This window comes from Bubalus kerabau, chromosome 2 (genome assembly GCF_029407905.1).
Source record: "Bubalus kerabau isolate K-KA32 ecotype Philippines breed swamp buffalo chromosome 2, PCC_UOA_SB_1v2, whole genome shotgun sequence".
Taxonomy (NCBI): Eukaryota; Metazoa; Chordata; class Mammalia; order Artiodactyla; family Bovidae; genus Bubalus; species Bubalus kerabau.
Genome location: NC_073625.1, coordinates 179268919 through 179290767, shown reverse-complemented (window position 1 = coordinate 179290767; position 21849 = coordinate 179268919). Strand labels below are relative to the sequence as shown.

The following is a 21849-nucleotide window of genomic DNA, read 5'->3' as shown; positions in this document are numbered from 1 at the left end:
GAATCTGGCACAAGTGTACACGTGTTCCCCATCCTGAACCCCTCTCCCAATTCCCTCCCCATACCATCCCTCTGGGTCATCGCAGTGCACCAGCCCCGAGTATCCTGTATCATGCATCGAACCTGGACTGGAGATTTGTTTAACATATGATATTGTTTCATGTTTCAATGTTTCAATGCCATTCTCCCAAGTCATCCCACCCTCTCCCTCTCCCACAGAGTCCAAAAGACTGTTCTATACATCTGTGTCTCTTTTGCTGTCTTGCATACCCTGTCTCACAGGGTTATCATTACCTAGATAGCATATTAAAAAGCAGAGATATTACTTTGCCAACAAAGGTCCGTCTAGTCAAGACTATGGTTTTTCCAGTGGTCAGATATGGATGTGAGAGTTGGACTGTGAAGAAAGCTGAGCGTCGAAGAATTGATGCTTTTGAACTGTGGTGTTGGAGAAGACTCTTGAGAGTCCCTTGGACTGCAAGGAGATCCAACCAGTCCATCCTAAAGGAGATCAGTCCTGGGTGTTCATTGGAAGGGCTGATGCTAAAGCTGAAACTCCAATACTTTGGCCACCTGATGCGAAGAGTTGACTCATTGGAAAAGACTCTGATGCTGGGAGGGATTGGGGGCAGGAGGAAAAGGGGACGACAGAGGATGGGATGGCTAGATGGCATCACCGACTCGATGGACGTGAGTCCAAGTGAACTCTGGGAGTTGGTGATGGACAGGGAGGCCTGGCATGCTGCAATTCATGGGGTCGCAAAGAGTCGGACATGACTGAGCGACTGAACTGACTGACTGATCCAGTTTTCCCACCAATATTTTTTTTTCATTATAGTTTATTGAATTTAGTTTCCTGTTCTCTACAGTAGGTCCTTGCTGTCCTATTTTATATATAGAAGTGTGTATCTGTCAGTCCCAAACTCCAAATTTTTTCCTCTCCCTACTCCTTCCCCTTGGGTAACCATAGGCTTGTTTTTTATATCTAGGGGTCTGTTTCTGTTTTGTAAATAAGTTCGTTTGTATCATATTTTAGATTCTACATATAAGTAATATCCTATGATATTTGTCTTTCTCTTAGTCCCTGGTGACTCAGATGGTAAAGAGTCTCCCTGCAGTGTATGAGTCTTAATCACTGGATCACCATGGATGTGTTTCATTCTGTTTTATGGCTGAGGGCTGCTGTCTATGGGGTTGCACAGGGTCAGACACGACTGAAGCGACTTAGCAGCTGTAGCAGCAGCAGTATTTTATTGTATTTATGTAGTACATCTTCTTTATCCAGTCATCTCTTGATGGACATTTAGGTTCCTTCCATGTCTTGGCTGTTGTTAATAGTGCTATTATAAATACTGGAGTGCATGTATTTTTTCTGAATTAGAGTTTTCTCTGAATATATGCCCAGGATTCCAGCATAATGCTGGATTCCAGCACCATTTGTTGGAAAGACTGTTCTTTCTCCATTGAATGGTCTAAGGATCATTGTTCAAAACCACTTGACCAAGTATGGAAGGGTTTATTTCTGGGCTAATTGTTCTCTTCCATTGGTCTGTATGTCTGCTGTTATGCCAGTTCCACACTGTTTTGATTTTTATAGCTTTGTAGTAGGTTTTGAAGTCAGAAAGTGTGAGATCTCCAACTTAGTTCTTTTTAAAAATTGCTTGACTGTCATTCTTCCATTGCATCAATTGAGATGATTTGGGTTTTTTTTTCCTTCATTCTACTAAGGTGGCATATCACATTGATTAGTTTTTGTCTGTGGACCCATTCTCAAATTCCAGGAATAAATCCCACTTGATTATGGTGTATAAACCTTTTAATGTTCTCCTTTGGTTTGCGCATATTTTGTCTAGGATTTCTATGTCAATATTCGTAAAGGATAATTGTAATTAAAAATATATATATATTGTTTGACTGCATGCAGAGTCTCTTGAGGCTCCACATCAAATTTAGGATGGATTTTTCTATTTCTTCAAAAATGTAATTGGGATTTTGATAGGGATGACATTGAATCTGTACATTCCCTCTGGTAGTTTTGACATCATAACAATATTGAGTCGTTCAATCCACAAACAGCTGTCTTTTCCGTTATGTCTTCTTTAATTTCTTTCAGAAATGTTTTGTAATTTTCATTGTACAAGTTTTCTTTTTTTGTTTTTGCCTTTTTGCATTATTCCTAAGTGCTTTATTCTTTTAGAAGCTATTGTAAATGAACTTGTTTTTGTAACTTCCTTTTCAGATTTTTCATTGTTAGTGTACAGAAATGCAACTGATTTTGATGTGTTAATTTTGTATCCTGCAACTTAATTTGTTCATTCTAATTTGTGTGTAATCTTTAGGGTTTCCTGCATATAAAATCCATGTCGTCTGCAAACAGAAAATTTTATTCTTTCTTTCTGATTTAGATGCCTTTTTCTTTTTTTTGATTGTTTTGATTAGGTCTGTGTTGAATAGAAATGAGAAAATGGGCATCCTTACCTTGTACCTGTTCTTAGAGGAAAGCTTCTAATCTTTTACCATTGAGTATGTTAGCTGTAGGTTTTCCATATATAACCTTAATCATGTTGAAGTAGTTTCTTTCTAGTTTTTTGAATATTTTTATCATGAAAGAGTGTTCTGTCAGGCTTTTTTTGCATTCAGATGATCATGTAATTTTTTTCTTTGTTTTTTGTTAATGTGGTATATTACATAGATATTGGTGTGTTCAACCATCCTTATATTTCAGGAAAAAAATCTTCTTTGTTTTGGTGTATAATACCTTATAAAATATTGTTGGATTAGGTCTGCTAGTATTTTGTTGAGTATTTTTATGTCAATGTTTATATGGGATATTGATCTGTACTTTTCTTGTAGTGTCTTTGTCTGCTTTGGTATTAAGGTCCTTACTAGTTACAGGTCTATTCATATTTTCTACTTTTTCATGATTCAGTCTTGGTAGTAGGGTGTATGTTTCTAGGAATTTGTCCATATCATCTAGGTTATCCAATTTGTTGGTATAGAATTGTTCATAGGACTCGTATAATCTTTTTATTTCTGTAGAATTAGTAGTTATGTTTCTACTTTCATTTCTGTTAAAAAATTTTTTTTGTCTTGGGCAGCGCTGGATATCCATTGCTGCATGTTCATTGTTGCATGTGGGCTTTCTCTAGTTGTAGTGAGGTGAGTGGGGGCTACTCTCGTTGTGATGGGTAGGCTTCTAATTGCAGTGGTTCTCTTGCTGAAGAGCACAGGATCTAGGGTGTGCATGCTTCAGTAGTTGTGGCTTCTGGGCTCTAGAGTGTGGGCTCTGTAATTGTGGCAGGGATCGAACCTGTGTCCCCTGCATGGGCAGGTGGATTCTTAACCACAGGACCACCAGGAAAGTCCCCCCACTTTCATTTCTGATTTTAGTAATTTGAGTCTCTTTTTGCTAAATACTGCTAAATATTTGTCCATCTTGCTAAATATTTGTCAATTTTGTTGATCTTTTTGAAAAACCAACTTCTGGTTTTACTGATTTTTTTTCTCCCTCTATTTTTTCTATTTTTCACTTATCTCAGTTCTAATATTTATTTCCTTCCTTCTGCTCTTTAGATTTAGTTCTTTTTTTCTTGTTAAGTTCCTTAAGGTGTAAAGTTGGGTTCAGAACTTTCTTAGTGTAAATGTTTACAGCTTTAATTTCTCCTCTTAGCACTGTTTTTGCTGTATCTCATAAGTTTTTGTATGTTTTCATTTCTTGATATTTTTTAATTTCCTTTGATTTCGTCTTAGTCCATGGGTTGTTTAAAGAGTGGGATGTTTAATTTCCATCTATTTGTAAGTTTCCAGTTTTCTTTCTGTTTCCAGTTTCATTCCATTGTGATCAAACAAGATAGTTTGTATGATTTCAATTTTTAAAAATTTCTTAAGCTTGTTTTGCATATGACTAACATGTAGTCCATCTCATGTAATACTTTTGTTTACCAAGCAGATTCCAATTCAGTCAGTTGCCCAAAAATGTCCTTTATAGCATTTTCTTTAGTACAGGATCCATTTTAGGATCACATACTGCATTTAGTTGTTAAATTACATTAATTTCCTTTACCCTGTGATAATTCCTCAGATTCTTTGTCATGACATTGAATGCTGCAGAATGAATTATCTCATAGGTTGTTGCTCAGTTTGGGTTTATCTGGCATTTCCTCATGATCAGATTCAGATTAGATATCTCAGACTGTCTACTACATTAGTGATATTGTCTCCTGCTTAGATGATCACATCTGAAGGCAAGTGGTGGCCATCTGCCCTTCATTGATGATATTAATTTGATCATTGTTGAGGTGTTGTCTGGTTTCTCCACTGTGTAGTTACTGTTTTTCCTTTGTAGCTGATTCTCACTGGAAAGATGCTTTGAGGCCAAATAACTATTCCACATTATACTTTTGCTCCTTGATTAATATCTATCGATTATTCCTGTCCAAACCAATCTTTACAAGGTGGTTATTTTCCAGCTCCACCACTTGCTTCATATTAATTGGCATTCTACTTTAAGGAAGAGCCCTGCATTTCTTGGGCATTTGTTCATTTCACTGACTTAATACAGGTTCATGGATTTCAGATTTTACTGAGTGGTTTATAATCCATTACTATCATTATTTTGATGCTCAAATCGTCCTTCCCTTAGCCAGTGGGAGTTCCTGTAAACTGGCTTCTGTGTCCTTTTGATAGGAGAACCAGTGTCAAATGAATACTTTATGGATAGTGTGTTTAAGTTCTTGAACCTTTTCCAACCCTGAAGTCATGAAGATACTTTCTGTTTTCTAAAGGCTTTTTCATTTTGTGTTTTATATATTCATCTAAAATTGGAGTGGCTTTTACACATAGAGGCTAGTTTGATTTATTAAAAAAATTTTTTTCCAATACAGGTACCTAGTTGACATCTAGCCTTATATTGAAAAGAACATTGTTTCCTGCTCTGTAATGTCATTTATGTCACGAATCAAGTGTCCACATATCAAGAGTGTTTATTGCGCTTTCTCAATCCGTTTGCTTATCTTTGTGGCAGTCAGTATGATACTATCAATGACAATGGCTTTATAATAAATGCTAATATCTGGTACGACAAGTTGTTCCCCCTTATTTTCTTAAAGTCATATGAATATGGGATATTCTTGACCCTTTGCATTTCCACATATTTTACAACTTTGAGATATAATCGATATATGGTGAACTGTACACATTTAAGTTGTGTAATTAAGAGTTTTTTCATGTATGTTTATAGCCATGAAGCTATGACCACAATTAAGATAATGAACATAGCCATTACTTCCCCAAAGTGTCTTCTTGTATCATTGTAATTCATTCTTTCCTACCTCCCAGCCCTGTCCTCCGGTTCATCTGCTTTTTATCACACTAGATTAATTTGCATTTTTTAATAATATTATGTTGATATAAACAGAATCATACAAAATGACATTTTACAAAATAACATTTTGTATGTATAAAATATATACAAAAAGTATGTACTTTTTTTTTCATTCACAGTTTTCTAAAATTTTATTTTATTTTATATTTGACTCCACTGAGTCTTTGTTGCTGTGCATGAGCTTTCTCTAGCGGCGACAAGCAGGGCCTGTTCTAGCTGTGGGTATGTGCTTCTCATTGTGGTGGCTTCTCTTGTCACAGAGCATGGGTTCTATGCACGTGGGTTTCAGTAGTTGCGGTCCTCGGGCTTAGTTGCAGGACTAATCTTCCGGGACCAGGGATTGAACCTATGTCCCCTGCATTGGCAGGTGGACTCTTAACCACTGGACCACTAGGGAGGTCCACTGTGTACTCTCTTTTTATTTGTTTTGTGGCATGGGGCTGGTTTCATTCACTTAGGATAATTATTTTGAGATTCACTTGTTGATGGAATTGGGCTGTTACTAATTTTTGGCTGTTACAAGTCATGCTCTTATGAACATGTGTTTGAGTCCATGTGTAGAGTGGAGAAGATAGACCTCTCTAGCTAGGCCATTCTAGCAATATTCCAAACCACGGAGCCATAAAATAAAGATTGATACACACAGGTAATAATCTAAGGACTAATGTCCTTTATATAAAAACATCTATCCAGTAAGAAAATAGGCAAAGAACACGAACAGTGAGTTGACAGATAATTGTAGTAAGATATTTATCGCAAGATTGCTTGCTATAGCAAAACTCTGGAAACAATCTAAAGACCATCAGTAGGTGACAGCAGTAAATATGTCATACATATTTTACTATCCTCATGTGGCATGATCATCAGGAAGTTCCAGAACAGTGTGTGGGGCACTGTGCTAGAGAGAAAATAAGAAGGAAAAAATATATAAATGCTCCCATATGCATGGATGTCAGAGAAACTGACAGCAGTTGCCTTTGGGGATGGAAATTGGAGGCCTGGAAATAAGGGCTGGCATGTAGACTTACATTCCACTGTATCCCCTATTCTGGTTAAATATTTTATAATATGTCTTTATTATCTTTAAGTTAGAAACTAGAAATCAAAGCCTATCAGTCTCTCAGAACACCAAACATTGATTATTATCATTATCTCCATTGGCTTCACTTAAAGTGACTGGTTCATTTTAGGCAAGCTGCAGACCAGTGCCTTTCTTCGTCTATAAATAAGGTGATAATAGTACCTAGGCTTTAATGACACAGTCTGGTGAAGTGCTTAGAAAAGTCCTTAGTGCACAGCAAGGTCTGCATCAGGGCCGCTTGTTAGGGTGTGGCCCTACAGATGAGTGACCCTGAGATGTTAGCTACACTGCAGGTCATTTTGCTGAGAGAGAACCAGGCAACAAAGATGTTTTGATGGCAAGGCAGGGCAAACATGGGTCTTTACTTTGGTTAGGCATCTGTGAGTGTATCCTAACCTGGTTCTGCCACCATGTCACCACCTTCTCTGAGACTGAACTTTCTGGAATTCTCTGGTTTCAGGACACCTCTTACTTATTCATCACTGGCCCTGACGTTGTGAAGTCTGTCACCAATGAGGACGTTACTCAGGAGGAACTCGGGGGCGCCAGGACCCACACCACCATGTCAGGTGAGGGGCCTCGAGGCTCACCTCACTGTGGTCAGACACGGAGAGGAGGCGTTGCCAAAGCTGACAGTCTGTTACAAATATCGCTTCATTGACAGAGTTTATTTGAATAGACGGTAGTGTGATGTATTATCTACAGATAGTAATAAATGTGGATTTATATCTCAAACTCGTTAACTAACGGGGTACTTCTAATGCTTTTGTAGTCTTTGAAAATGTTGAACTAACTAGAATGATGGCTGTAAGAATTATGATTCATGTGAGTATAGTTGAACTTAAAAAATTGCATTTTGATGTGACTTTTTAAGAAGAGTATAATTATTTGGCTGTGCTGAGTCTTAGTTGAGGCAAGCAAGATCTTTAGTTGTGGTGTGTGGGATCTAGTTCCCTGATCAGGGATTGAATCGGGCTTTCTGCGTTGGGAGTGGGGAGTCTTAGCCACTGGACCACACCAGGGAAGTCCCTTGGTGTGGGACTTCTTTTACTCCAAAGTTGGGGTATGTTTTAAGAGTCAGCAGCATCTTACCAGTCACCATTGGCCAGTGACCACATGGTCAAGACCCGTGTGCTCACGAGGTTGGTCATAGCTTTTCACCTCCTTAAGGTTAAGTGTCACATATGCTGGAAGATTATCCTTTGCTTTCACCATTGAAAGGTGCTGTTTATACACAGAGGCATGTAATTGGGAGCAGAGCATGAATCTGGTATTAGAGAAGACAGTTGTTGGAATAATGACTGGAATTCCATAATTCCTTGGCAAAAGACCTCAAGTTGTGAAAGTACTGCGTACCACACAGCAAGCAGTGTAACTGAAGATGGGAGAAATTGCCTCTCTGAGAGATTTCAGAGCATCGAGGGGCTGGTGGATGATCTCTGCACCTCGCTGTATTGTGCTTAAGGCATTGGGTCATCATTTGATTGTCCGCATTTCTTTCTTAGTGTACATCTAGTCGAGGTATGTCTTAATGTCCGTGAGGTCTTAACATTTGATGAAATCTGCTTAAAAAATAAAAGTCAGATCTCTTGATTCCCCCTACCCACAGAAGTTGTTCCTCCCCTATCTTGGGTGGGGGTCACCTTGACATACCTCTTTCTCTCACCCCTCAGGTCCTTTTAGCTCTCAGGCCAGCACACTTCTCACTGCTGACCCACAGCTTGTCACATTCCTATCTCAGGGCTCAATTGGCAGCAGTTTTTTTCTTACTGGAATATAAAATAATGTTGCGACTTTTTTTTTCCCTTTATTTGTAGTCTTGATTTTATTTTAGATTTATAGATCTGATTTTATAGATCACAGTGCAGAAGTTCTTAAATTAATACCATGATTGGAAATTAACCATGGTGTTTTCAAAAATGTATGTATTTATTTAATTAGAGTACAGTTTTGTAATGTGTTCATTTCTGCTGTACAACAAAGTGAGTCTGCTATATGTATACATACATCCCCTCTGTTTTGGATTTCCTTCCCACTTAAGTCACCACAGAGCACTGAGTAGAATTCCCTGTGCTATGTAGTAGGTTCTCATTGGTTATCTATTTTATATATAGTAGTGTCTATATGTCAATTCCAATCTCACAATCCATCCCACCCTAAATAATGTTGAGTCTTGATGGAGTCTTAGATTTGATGAAATATGCAATTTTTTTCCTGACTGCAATAGTATTACATGTTTGTGGTAGACAATTTAGAAACTATAGGAATAAAAATCACTAGGAATTTTATACCCAAAGATAAACACCATTCACTTTTTGGTAATACCCTGCAGTCTTTTGTGCAGATGGATGTGAATATACAACTGCATACTCAAACATAGGTGTATAATGTTCATTTGTGGCCTGTTTTTTCATTTGACAGGTTAATGTAATGATTGACTGTTTGTGACATTATATTTTCTTCTATAACATAATTTTAGCTTTAAAAGCATCATTTGGTGTCCTGAATCTTAGGATCTTGGGCTGTGTCTGATGCGCTTAGCTCTGTAGTCTTAGAGTAAGACCCAAAAGATGCTCTAAATGCACACACACATATATATATTTATTTTTTAGTAATAGCTTTATTGAGATATAATCCACATAGTGGGCTGCATTTGAGAGAGGGGCCAGGGGAAACCCCAGTGACTAGGTGATATTAGGGCAAAAACTTGTATAAGAAGTGATCCCTGTAGGGGTGTAGATTCGGAGCAGAAGAAACAGGCTGCATAGACAGAGGATCAGCCTGAAGGTGTGTGGTGGGGTGCCATCCTCAGTGGAGGTGGGCAGCAACAGGGCTGTCAGCCGGCCTGCCCTAGAAGGGGCAGGTGGGCATGAAGTTGCATCTCTGGGCTGACAGGTGCCCTGGCTCATCACGTCCTCCCTGTCTTCTCAGGCGTGGCCCACAGGGCTTTTGAGAATGATGTTGATGCCTTGTGTAATCTCCGGGAGTTCTTCAACTACCTGCCTCTCAGCAATCAGGACCCAGCTCCTGTCCTTGAGTGCCATGACCCCAGGTGAGTTGCAGGTTGGAGTCCTTCTCTGGTCCCTCTGGTCTGGCTGGATCTCCAGGATCTGCCCTGGTGGGCAGCTGGAGTAGACTGTGGAGTGGAGTCAGGTGTAGGCATGGTGGTGGCATGTCTGGGTACAGAAGCCAAGAAAGGTATCATTTATTTATTAAAATTTTTTTTCTTTTAGAGTTTATTTTTGGCCATGCTGTGTGGCATGCGAGATGTTAGTTCCCCAACCAGGGATTGAACCTGTGCTCCCTTCAGTGGAAGTGTGGCGTCTTAACCACTGGACCGCCAGTGAAGTCCCAAAAGATTTTATTTTTATTTTCCTTTTTCCTCTCTGTAATACCTGACAAGTAGCTTGGGAATAAAAAAAATGGGGCCCCAAAATATTATTTCTGGCAGTCTTAATTTGTTCAGAATTGAGATGGATTTTGTTTGTTTGTATTAACATGAAGTAAATCAGTGTGAACTGATACAGACAGCGTGCCCTTTAGGAAATGTGCTTATGCACACTTGCGTGTGGCCAGAAGCTAGGGTAGCCCTGGGGAAGGCCGTGTTGCTGGCCACCCTGTGGAGACCTTCTCCACTTTCCTTCTTGCTTATTTGGGCCACTGTCTGATGTGGGGGCACTCCACAGAGTGAACTGGACACCCATCTGGGGAACCACTGCTCCAGACCTCTGGTGGCTTACTTCTCCACTTTGTTTCCTCTCTGATTTTGAAGCGCTCACTTGGTTTACACGACTTCTGCGGAAGGATTTGAAATTGTGTCCCTTGAGAAGAAGCCATTTTCAGACCCTCCCCTGTGGGTGGACCTGGGCTCCCACCTTCTGGGCTGTGTCTGGGCCAGAGTTGCTCTGAAGAGTCGTGTCCCCAGGACCCCGCCCTGTCTGCCTGCCTTACTCCTCAGGGGACCCAACCAGTGGCCCACTGCGTGTGGTCATGAAAGGGAGGGTGGTCACAAGGCCCAGAGCAGTGGGCACAGCCTCCTTTTCCGAGTCTCTGCACTGTGTGGGTGTCCTCGAAAAGTTTAGGGCATCTTTGAAGGTGTTATGGAGCAAGGGCCTACACATGTCTGAATAGCCTACTTTGGCCCAGCCATAGCTGCTTTCTGTTCAGTCCCAGGGAAGCTGTATGTGTCTGAGTAAACAGCGAATGAACAGTAAGGGGGGCCCTTTGTTACTGGGTGGGGTGATGCCCAAAACCCCAGTGTGGGAATTGTCTTGTTCCCACAGGACAAATTGGACGGGCATTGTCTTGTTCACTGCATGTCTTTAGTGCCCTGTACAGTCCCTGGAATGTAGGAAGTGTTCGGAGGATAAATGAAGGCATCACCACATTCAGGGTAATAAGCTCATTTTTTCCCTCTAGATGAAAATGGGAAGATCTTCTGGGTTAATATCAAGCTCAGGTTCATTTTAATGTGGTGGTAGCATAGGAATGTATCTTTGGGGACTGCTTTGCAAGCCTGGCAGGGACAGAATCAGTCCAGCCCCTACACTCTGTCTCCCCCATTTCCCTCTCCTATCCCCCACCACCCACAGAAGGCAACCTGCTCTTCCATGTTGATTAAATCTACTTCTCTTTCTACCCAAAGTGACCGTCTGGTTCCTGAGCTTGACACAATTGTCCCTTTGGAATCTACCAAAGCCTACAACATGGTGGACATCGTACATGCTGTGAGTCCCACATCTGTTTGTCTGTCTGCTGGCTTGGCAGTGTGCATGTCCTGGTGCTTTGGCTCAGTGAGGAAGTGCAGGACCCACACGCCTTCAGAGCAGGCACCACAGGCAGGGCATGGGGTGGTGCAGAGCCAGGGCACTGAGGAACATGTTGTGGGAAGAGTCAGCGGGTGTGGCCACCCTACTGGCTCAGATGGACCTGAGGGAGGGGCAGCATTTGGGCCAGCAGAGCCCAGAGGTCCTGAGCTGGCACTCTGTGGGGCCATGTGTCCAGAGCCTGGAGCTGAGGTGGGTTGACTCTTCACACACTTCTGTTTGGGCTCTCATGCTCAGAGGGCGTTTTGTTTCTCTAGAGAAAGGAGAGTTCACGAGGCATCCTGTGACATAGTTGAGGGACATGTTTGTAGGTCTGAGGAGCACAGGAGTCCTTTGTACCTTTTTCTTGGTGTAGTGGGTTCCTGGCTCATTAAGTGAAGAGGACAGTGTTGGAGTGAACTGGAGGCGCCTGTCCATGGCCATTGTCTCCCTCCTGCTTCCCTGTGTGCTCTGAGCGCTCAGCTCTTCTTGCTTAATTCAGCCCAGGCAGCTCTGTGGGGACAGCCTCTCCCAAGGCCCTGGCTCCCCCAGGGACCTGTTCCTTCTCCCCCGTGCTGTGGGAAGCCAGCGTGACTCAGCAGCTGATCCTTGTTGCCGGGATCATTGCCTGCTGAGCACCATGTGAGCCCTCTTCCTCCAGCATGCCCTCCTCTGACCTTGGCCTTCACTACTCTCTGCACCTCGCAGTTGTCCTGTCTGTCTCTCACTGTCTCTGTCCTTCCCTTTCTTCTGGAGCCCTCCACCCTTTCTGGGAACTTCCTTCCTGGCCCAGCTTGGACTCTGCCATTGTGCCAGATGTTAGTAGCCAGGCCCTGTTCTTAGTGACACTGTGATGGACAAAACCCTACCTTGGCGACCTCACCTCTGGGTAAGAGATTCAGAGAGCAAAAGCATACCCAGCGTGGGTAATTTTAGGTCCAAAACTACAGTGAATAAGGTAAAATGGGATCTTTGTTATCAGTGCCCCGATTCTCCTTTGATCCTATGGAGCGCCATCCCTGGTTCAAGACTGCAGTCATCTGCCCATCCACCCGTGTTGCTAGCCTGCTGGGGGGAAGCCCTGGAGCCTCGCTCCAGCCTGAGCTGGGCCCTCGGTGTGCCTCTCTGGCCCCTGGCTTGAATATGTGCTGTGAACCTCCCCTCAGCCCCTGGTCTTATCTTCTTCACTCTTCCTGATCCAAACCCTAACTTCCTTGTCTACTCTGCACTCGGATCACAGGACATTGGCATTTCCTTTATGGAGCAAATTAAGAGCATCAGGTTCCTCGAGCCCCGTAGGTTCCATTTCTCCCCTCCACCATCCCCCTCCCAACCCCCCACATCATATCTCCTCAGGGTCAGGGAATGAGGTGCCTTCACCGGGGCTCCTTGCTCCATCCCTGTCTATCTGGCCTCTTGCTTTCTTACCTGGTTTAACTTTTCCCTCTCATAACTCTTTCCTCTGGGCAATCAATGTGTTTGAACATGTATGGACTTCTTGTCTGCTAAAACGTGCCCCTCTTTACCTGTATTTCTGCTTAACTGCTGTCCACAGTCTTTTCTCCCTTTTTCCTTCATCTCCTCATGTCTCTTCTTCCTTTATTCCTCTCTGGAACCTGGCTTCTGGTTTTGTCCCTCTGTTGAATGACAGCCCTCCTGATGACTTCTCCAATTGCTAATTCCAGGGGACCAAGAGCATTACATGGGTATAGTTACAGAGGTAACCATTATTATTATTATTTTTTTAAAACAATTACAAGTCTTCTAAAAACAAAGCAAGATTATGTAGAGTAGCTCAAATGTATCACATAGAGAAACAGAGAAGCCTCCCTGGTGTTCTCTTCCAGGCACTGTTTCCCCCTAAACCTTTCAGGGAAACCACCATCCTGACTTTTAATAGCATAGTTTAGTTTTTCTTGGTTTTGTATATTATAGGAATGGAGTCATACAGTGTGTGTTCTTACCTGTCTGGCTACTTTGATTCAACAGGACAATTGGAGTTTGTCTGCATTGTTGCAGCGTGTATTGTTCCCATGGTTCTTCACCTTCTGTATGAACAGACCACAGTTTATCTACTGTTGATGGGCATTTGGATAATTCTGGTTTGAGGCTATTGCAAATAGTTCTGATATGATCATTCTGTTATATGATTTTGGCAAAAAAAGAAAACAAAACTTTCACGTCTCTGAGTCCATACTGAGAGTGGAAGCACCACATCACAGTCATGCATACACGGAGCTTTAGTGAACGCTGCCCAAGTGTTCTTCCTCTTAAAAGGACACCAGTCCTTTCGGACTAGGGCCTGAATCTTTATGACCTTGTTTACTTTATCTCCTTAAAGGTCCCGTCTCCAAGTATAATCACACTGGGTGTTAGGTTTCAACATATGAATTTGGAGGGAGGGGGTACACAGTTCAGTTCATAAAGTGCCATAATAAGAATGTGCAAGTTTTCTTTCTTTTTCTATGGACTGAACAACTGAAATAGCATTGGGGTTTTCTCCTCTCTAAAAATGTGGGAGAAATTCTCATAAAATTGTCAGTGCCTAATGCTTTATTATTTTTTTTTTGATGGAGGAGTAGCTTTTTGATAACTTCCTCTGCTCTTTAATGCTAATGTCTCTAAACTTTATCTTTGCTGGGGTCCGTTTTGGTAAAGTATATAAATTTTTCTCTGTGACTCTATTTCGTCCAGATTTTTAATTTTACCTGCATAGGGTTATGTAGGGTTATATAGTCTCAGATCAGCAAAATCTGTTTCAGTGGTTTTCTCCTCTGACATTTTGTATTCTGTATTTTCTTGATAGTTACCTAGTAGTTGAAATCTTTTATTGAGGTATTTTGAAGGGTCAACTTTCAGAGTTTTTTCTTTTTTAAGGCTGTTTTTTGCTTTTGTATTAACCCCTTTTCTCCTTTTATTTAATCATTTTTTCCCCTTCTCAGATTTTTGAACCAGAAGTCTAATATATTTTCTTTAATTTTGATAAAGTCACATCCAGCTGCAGGGGAAGTTAGGAAATAGGGCCATTTGGCCGTCGTTTCTGTTACAGTGGTAGAAATGGAAGCTGGATTTTTGGTGGATACTTAGGAGTCTCTGCTACACTCTCTTAATCCTTTTAAAATAAAAGTAAATAATATGTACAAAGGAGAAAACATAGTATAGAAACATGTAAGGTGAAATGCAAATTTTTTCTCTCCTTATCAGTCTTTCTCAGAGGTAACTACTATTAAGTTTCTTGTGTATCTTTTCAGAAAACAAATTATATGTCAAATATGTGTCAATATATTTACTTTTAACTGAAAAAAATTATTATAGACACTTGCACACCTTGCTGGTTCTCACTTTCTTTCCCAATCATGACATACAAATTTACCTTATTCATTGTGGTGGCTGTATATTATTCCATTGTATGGATGGAACATTATTTAAGCATCACTGTACTGATGGACAGTTTAATCTTTTATAGTTTTTGCTTTTACAGTAGTGATGCAGAAAACATCTCTGTGTATCAATATGCTTTTGTGACTGTATCCATTGGATCAGAATGGATATTTGGCCAGTAATGGAATTTGGCCAGAGAACAAAAGTCTTAAAATATATATATATATATATATATTTTTTTTTTTTAAGAAAAAAAGGCAGTGGGAAAGGTGGTATTTCTGGGTAGTCATGGTCTTCTAAATCCAAAACTGTACACATCCTTGAAAAACTGTATGTAGGTCAATAAGAAGGGAAAAAAACCTACCAACTCCATGCGTTTATTGTAACTGGAAGACAGGAAACCATAAACTTAATATAAAAATGAGTGGAACAATAAATACCACTTTCTAGTTGGACTGTTTCTTGAGTTTTGGCTATAAGTCTCTGTGGAGAGCTAGAAAAAGTGTCGAGATGTTGCTCAGAAGAAAGAGAAGGGAATTTAGAAGAAACCACTCAGAAAGTTCACTCTAAGAGTGAAAATATTGGAAAAGAGTCCTGTTAGTTTAGAAGAGTTAGTTCAGAGGGGAGATTTAAACATGCACAAGAATCAAGAAGACAGTCATGGAAGGGTATTCCTTCTTGGGAAGAAAAGATTTAAAGGAAGAGTCAGGCACCTCTCAGTTCAGTTCAGTCGCTCAGTCATGTCCAACTCTTTGCGACCCCGTGAACCGCAGCACACCAGGCCTCCCTGTCCATCACCAACTCCCGGAGTTCACTCAAACTCATGTTCATTGAGTCAGTGATGCCATCCAACCATCTCATCCTCTGTTGTCCCCTTCTCCTTCTCCCTCAATCTTTCCCAGCATGAGGGTCTTTTCAAATGAGTCAGCTCTTCGCATCAGGTGGCCAAAGTATTGGAGTTTCAGCTTCAACATCAGTCCTTCCAGTGAACACCCAGGACTGATCTCCTTTAGGATGAACTGGTTGGATCTCCTTGCAGCCCACGAGACTCTCAAGAGTCTTCTCCAACACCACAGTTCAAAAGCATCAATTCTTCGGCACTCAGCTTTCTTTATAGTCCAACTCTCACATCCATACATGACTATTGGAAAAACCATAGCCTTGACTAGACAGACCTTTGTTGACAAAGTAATGTCTCTGCTTTTTAATATGCTGTTTGCTGCTGCTACTGCTGCTGCTGCTGCTAAGTCTCTTCAGTTGTGTCCTACTCTGTGCGACCCCATAGATGTCAGCCCACCAGGCTCCCCCATCCCTGGGATTCTCCGGGCAACAACACTGGAGTTGGTTTCCATTTCCTTCTCCAATGCACGAAAGTGAAAAGTGAAAGTGAAGTTGCTCAGTTGTGTCCGACTCCTAGTGACCCTATGGACTGCAGCCTACCAGGCTCCTCTGTTCATGGGATTTTCCAGGCAAGAGTACTAGAGTGGGTTTCCATTGCCTTCTCCAATATGCTGTCTAGGTTGGTCATAACTTTCCTTCCAAGGAGTAAGCGTCTTTTAATTTCATGGCTACAGTCACCATCTGCAGTGATTTTGGAGCCCTCCAAAATAAAGTCAGCCACTGTTTCCACTGTTTCCCCATCTATTTCCCATGAAGTGATGGAACTGGATGCCATGATTTTAGTTTTCTGAATGTTGAACTTTAAGCCAACTTTTTCACTCTCCTCTTTCACTTTTATCAAGAGGCTCCTTAGTTCTTCTTCACTTTCTGCCATAAGGGTGGTGTCATCTGCATATCTGAGGTTATTGAGGCACCTTTGGAAATTATGAAATGAGAGAAGAATAAAGAAAGATAAATTTATGTGTTTGCAAGATAAAAACAAAAATTTGAAGGTCGTCATACCCCTTTCCCTAGCACTCTAATATCAAGACACCCATTAACTAAATGGCACTTTGTTATACTGACAGAAGAGGGTGCTCTTGAACTGGGAATCTTGTTCACCATCAAAACTGCCAACCTGTTCATTCAGATACAAGTAATTTATCTATATAAAGTTACTAAAATTAGAAAACCAAAAATGAATGAAAAACTTCAATTGACAAAACTCCTTTCAGAGTAAGAGTTCATTCAGCAGATGATCACCCTGCAGTTGTGTTCAGGAGCCTCAAATCATTTGAATTGTGAAAAACAGAAACGAATAATGGAATAGACATAAAATAGGAAGAAGTAAAAGTTAGTGATGACTGAATTAAAATGTGGGGAACAAAATCACATATCAGAAATGAAGACAATTATAAAGTGCTCTAGGGAGAAAATTTGATTGAAATTTAATAAGGAATGTTGAAGAAAGGGGGAAGACAACCAAGAATATAAAGAAAAAGAAAAAAAATCAGAAAACAAATGATTAAAGTGGCAAAGAAGACTGAACATACATATAACTGGAGGGTCTGACGAAGGACAAACAGGAATAGAATTGATGTGTAAAACTGTAATCCAAGAAAGCATTCCAGAAATAAGACCCAGAGCCAAACTCCCACTGAGTATATGGGAAAATTAACCAAGAATGATGAAACTCTAGTTAATATCCACGTATAACCATTAGATTAAAAAAATCCTCAGATTGGTTATAACTGAACACATAATGCACATACAAACAGGACTTTGAGGCAAAAAGATGAAAACTTACAAGGTTAGCAGGACTAGAGTAGCAGCAGATTTCTCAAAAGCAACAGCAAAGCAAGGCAACAATAGAAAAACACTTCTGGAGACTCCAGGAAAGAGTATGGGACTGAGGATTTTATGTCTGGTCAAGCTGATGTTCATGTATGAAGGCTAAAGAAAACTAGTTTTAAATAGGTAAAACGTTGGGAATTCTGTATTCCCAGGTGTTTCTTGAAGCTACCAGAGGATGAGATTCATCCAACCAAGAGATAACTAGAGAAATTTTAGCAAAGGGATTGATGGTACTTATTTAATTATAAGGCTAAAACTGGGTTGGGAATGAGTGTTTCAATTGGAGAAAAAAATGTGACTGAAAGATGAAAGAGAAGGTTGAGGGAAAGAGTATAACAATAAGTTCACTGATAATTGTGGCTCAACAGATTTTAAAAGTAGACAGCTCAGTTAATAAAGATATTACATGGGGAAACAGACTAAAGGCATTAAAAAGGTATAATTGCAGTGGCAACCACTAGATCAAAAATATACATCTTTTAAAATAACAACATAAAACATCGTTTAGAACAACAAATACAACATGATAATTGTATAATTATAATAATAATTGAATAATTATATAATATTGATAATTGAATAATTATAAGAATAAAAATCTGAAATAACAATAAATATGAATGGCTTAACTTATTAAATTCATCTCATTTATTAAAAGAAAAAGATGTTCAATATACCTCATAAAGCAAAACCATCTATATGTGATGTACAGGAGACAAAGTGATTCTGAAAAGTTAAACATAAGGGATGGGCAAAGGTATGTCAGGAGAACAGAAATAGCAAGTATGTGTGGGCCTAATATTCGATGATGTAAAATTGAAATATTTACTGTGACAAGGAAAGACATTTTCAAATGTTAAAAGCCATAATCCACAATAATGATAGAAAGATCTATGCCCTAAATGATACAACTGCCATCTTTGAAAAAGAAAAGCTATAGGATATTCAAGTAGACATAGGTAGAAACAACTAAACACACCATAATTAGTACAGTGTACATGAAATGGACAAAAAATTAATATATGGACGATCTCAGTAACACCATAGATAGATAGTATGAATGTATTTCAGACTTTACAGCCTGTTAAAAAGCAATGAGGAGAAGGTAATGGCAGGCAACCCACTCCAGTACTCTTGCCTGGAAAATCCCATGGGCAGAGGAGCCTGGTAGGCTGCAGTCCATGGGGTCGCTAAGAGTTGGACATGACTGAGCAACTTCACTTTCACTTTTCACTTTCATGCACTGGAGAAGGAAATGGCAACCCGCTCCAGTGTTCTTGCATGGAGAATCCCAGGGATGGGGGAACCTGGTGGGTTCCATCTATGGGGTCACACGGAGTCAGACACGACTGAAGTGACTTAGCAGCAGCAGCAGCAAAAGGCAATGAATCTTATTCTCAAGTGCACGTGGAACATTTACAAAAGTTGATCACATATTTGGTCAGAAGGAAAGCATCCTAGCAGCCCATAAAGCAAAATATTATAAACAACACTGATCAAAACTAGAAATTTATAGCTACAACAATAAATATACTCATTTGGAAATAAATTTTTTGTTAAACAATTCTTGGATAAAAGGAGAAAATATAAGCCAAAATGACAGAATTATAAGGTGGTGCTAGTGATAAAGAACCCGCCTGCAAGTGCAGGTAGATGTTAAGAGATGTAGGTTTGAGTCCTGGGTCAGGAAGATCCCCTGGAGGAGGGCGTGGCAACCCACTCCATTGTTCTTGCCCACCAGGCTCCAGTCCACATGGTCTCAAAGAGTTGGACATGACTGAAGCAATTTAACTTGCACACATGACAGAATTAGAATCAAGATGATAAAAACACTTCATATCAATATCTACAGAATACTCTCTGTGAGAGGAGGAAAATGTATAGCCTTCAATGCTTAGTAAAAAATGAAAGAAGGAAAAGAAACTAAATTCTGTACTCAAAAAGCTGGGGAAAAATAAAATATTCTAAAGAATTATAAGAATTTAATAAAAAAAGAAATTTTATGATTTAGAATATAGAAAAACAACTGTAGCTAATGGAATAGAATAACTACTAGATGAGTTAAAAAGACAAGGAAAAAGTGCAAAGGTAGAAATATAGATCAATGAAACAAAATAGAAACTCCAGAGATAAATCCATGCACCTATGGACACCTTATCTTTGACAAAGGAGGCAAGAATATACAATGGAGAAAAGACAACCCTTTAAGTGGTTCTGGGAAAACTGGTCAATCACTTGTAAAAGAATGAAACTAGAACACTTTCTAACACCATACACGAAAATAAACTCAAAATGGATTAAAGATCTAAATGTAAGACCAGAAACTATAAAACTCCTAGAGGAAAACATAGGCAAAACACTCTCTGACGTAAATCATAGCAGGATCCTCTATGACCCACTTCCCAGAGTAGTGGAAATAAAAGCAAAATTAAACAAATGGGATCTAATTAAACTTAAAAGCTTTTCCACAACAAAGGAAACTAAAAACAGCCTTAAGAATGGGAGAAAATAATAGCAAACAAAGCAACTGACAAGGAATTAATCTCAAAAACATACAAGCTGCTCATGCAGCTCAATTCCAGAAAAATAAACGACCCAATCAAAAAAATGGGTCAAAGAACTAAACAGACATTTCTCCAAAGAAGACATACAGATGGCTAACAAACACATGAAAAGATGCTCAACATCACTCATTATCAGAGAAATGCAAATCAGAACTACAATGAGGTACCATCTCATGCTGGTCAGAATGGCTGCTATCATAAACTCTACAAACAAAAAATGCTGGAGAGGGTGCAGAGAAAAGGGAACCCTCTTACACTGTTGGTGGGAATGCAAACTAGTACAGCCACTATGGAGAACAGTGGAGATTCCTTAAAAAACTGGAAATAGAACTGCCATACGACCCAGCAATCCCACTGCTGGGCATACACGCTGAGGAAACCAGAATTGAAAGAGACATGTGAACCCCAGTGTTCATCACAGCACTGTTTACAATAGCCAGGACATGGAAGCAACCTAGATGTCCATTGGCAGACAAATGGATAAGAAAGCTGTGGTACATATACACAGTGGAATATTACTCAGCCATTACAAAGAATGCATTTGACTCAGTTCTAATGAGGTGGATGAAACTGGAGCCTGTTATACAGAGTGAAGTAAGTCAGAAAGAAAAACACCAATATAGTATATTAATGTATATATGTGGAATTTAGAAAGATGGTAACAATAACCATATATGCGAAAGAGCAAAAGAGACACAGATGTAAAGAACAGTCTTTTGGACTCTTTTGGGAGGAGGCAAGGGTGGGATGATTTGAGAGAATAGCATTGAAACATTTATATTACCATATGTGAAATAGATTGCCAGTCCAGGTTCGATGCATGAGACAGGGCGCTCAGGGCCGGTGCACTGGGATGGCCCTGAGGGATGGGATGGGGAGGGAGGTGGGAGGGGGGTTCAGGATGGGGGGACACATGTACACAAGGCTATGGTTTTTCCTGTGGTCATGTATGGATGTGAGTTGGACTGTGAAGAAGGCTGAGCACCGAAGAATTGATGCTTTTGAACTGTGGTGTTGGAGAAGACTCTTGAGAGTCCCTTGGACTGCAAGGAGATCAAACCAGTCCATTCTGAAGGAGATCAGCCCTGTGATTTCTTTGGAAGGACTGATGCTAAGGCTGAAACTCCAGTACTTTGGCCACCTCATGCAAAGAGTTGACTCATTGGAAAAGACTCTGATGCTGGGAGGGATTGGGGGCAGGAGTAGAAGAGGATGACAGAGGATAAGATGGCTGGATGGCATCACTGACTTGATGGACGTGAGTCTGCGTGAACTCTGGGAGTTGGTGAGGGACAGGGAGGCCTGGCGTGCTACGATTCATGGGGCCGCAAAGAGTCGGACAAGATTGAGTGACTGATCTGATCTGATCTGATGGCAGAAACCACCTCAATATTGTAAAGTAATTAGCCTCCAATTAAATAAATTAATTAAAAGAAAAAACAAAACGTGCAAAGGAAATATAAGAAATTTCAAAATCACAAGAGGTGAGATGAACTGGACATTTTATTTGGAAAATACATTTTACCAAAAACTGCCCTCTTAGACATAGAAAGCCTAAGTAGACCCAATTACATAGTAGTAGTTTCACAAAAATAGCAGCAGGCCTAGATAGTTTCATGTGGGAATTCTATGAAACTTTCAAAGACGAAAGGGTGACAATGCTACGTAAATTGTTTCAGAGACTAGACATTAAACACACACATACACACCCTTTACAAATTCTTTTCATGAAGCAAGTATGGCATTGATACTTGAATCTGATGTAGAGTAGAAAAACACTTCAGAATGGCATCACTTACCATCACTTGGCAAGAATACCAAATAAATTAACAGATTCCAACACTGTGTTAATATATACCCTAAGGAAGTAGGATTTATTGGAATGCAAAGTTGGTTATATGGA

At 40.2% G+C, this 21849-nt stretch overlaps 1 protein-coding gene across 2 annotated transcripts in view; it reads left to right on the top strand.

The window, feature by feature from the left end:
* PCCB (propionyl-CoA carboxylase subunit beta) overlaps positions 1–21849 on the top strand; it is a 92608-nt gene that overhangs the window by 31274 nt on the left and 39485 nt on the right. For both annotated transcript variants that reach the window (XM_055569607.1, XM_055569608.1), the window contains exons 7-9: positions 6924–7032; positions 9395–9515; positions 11109–11190. In XM_055569607.1, coding sequence (XP_055425582.1) covers positions 6924–7032; positions 9395–9515; positions 11109–11190 — 312 coding nt within the window. The remainder of the gene's footprint in view (positions 1–6923; positions 7033–9394; positions 9516–11108; positions 11191–21849) is intronic.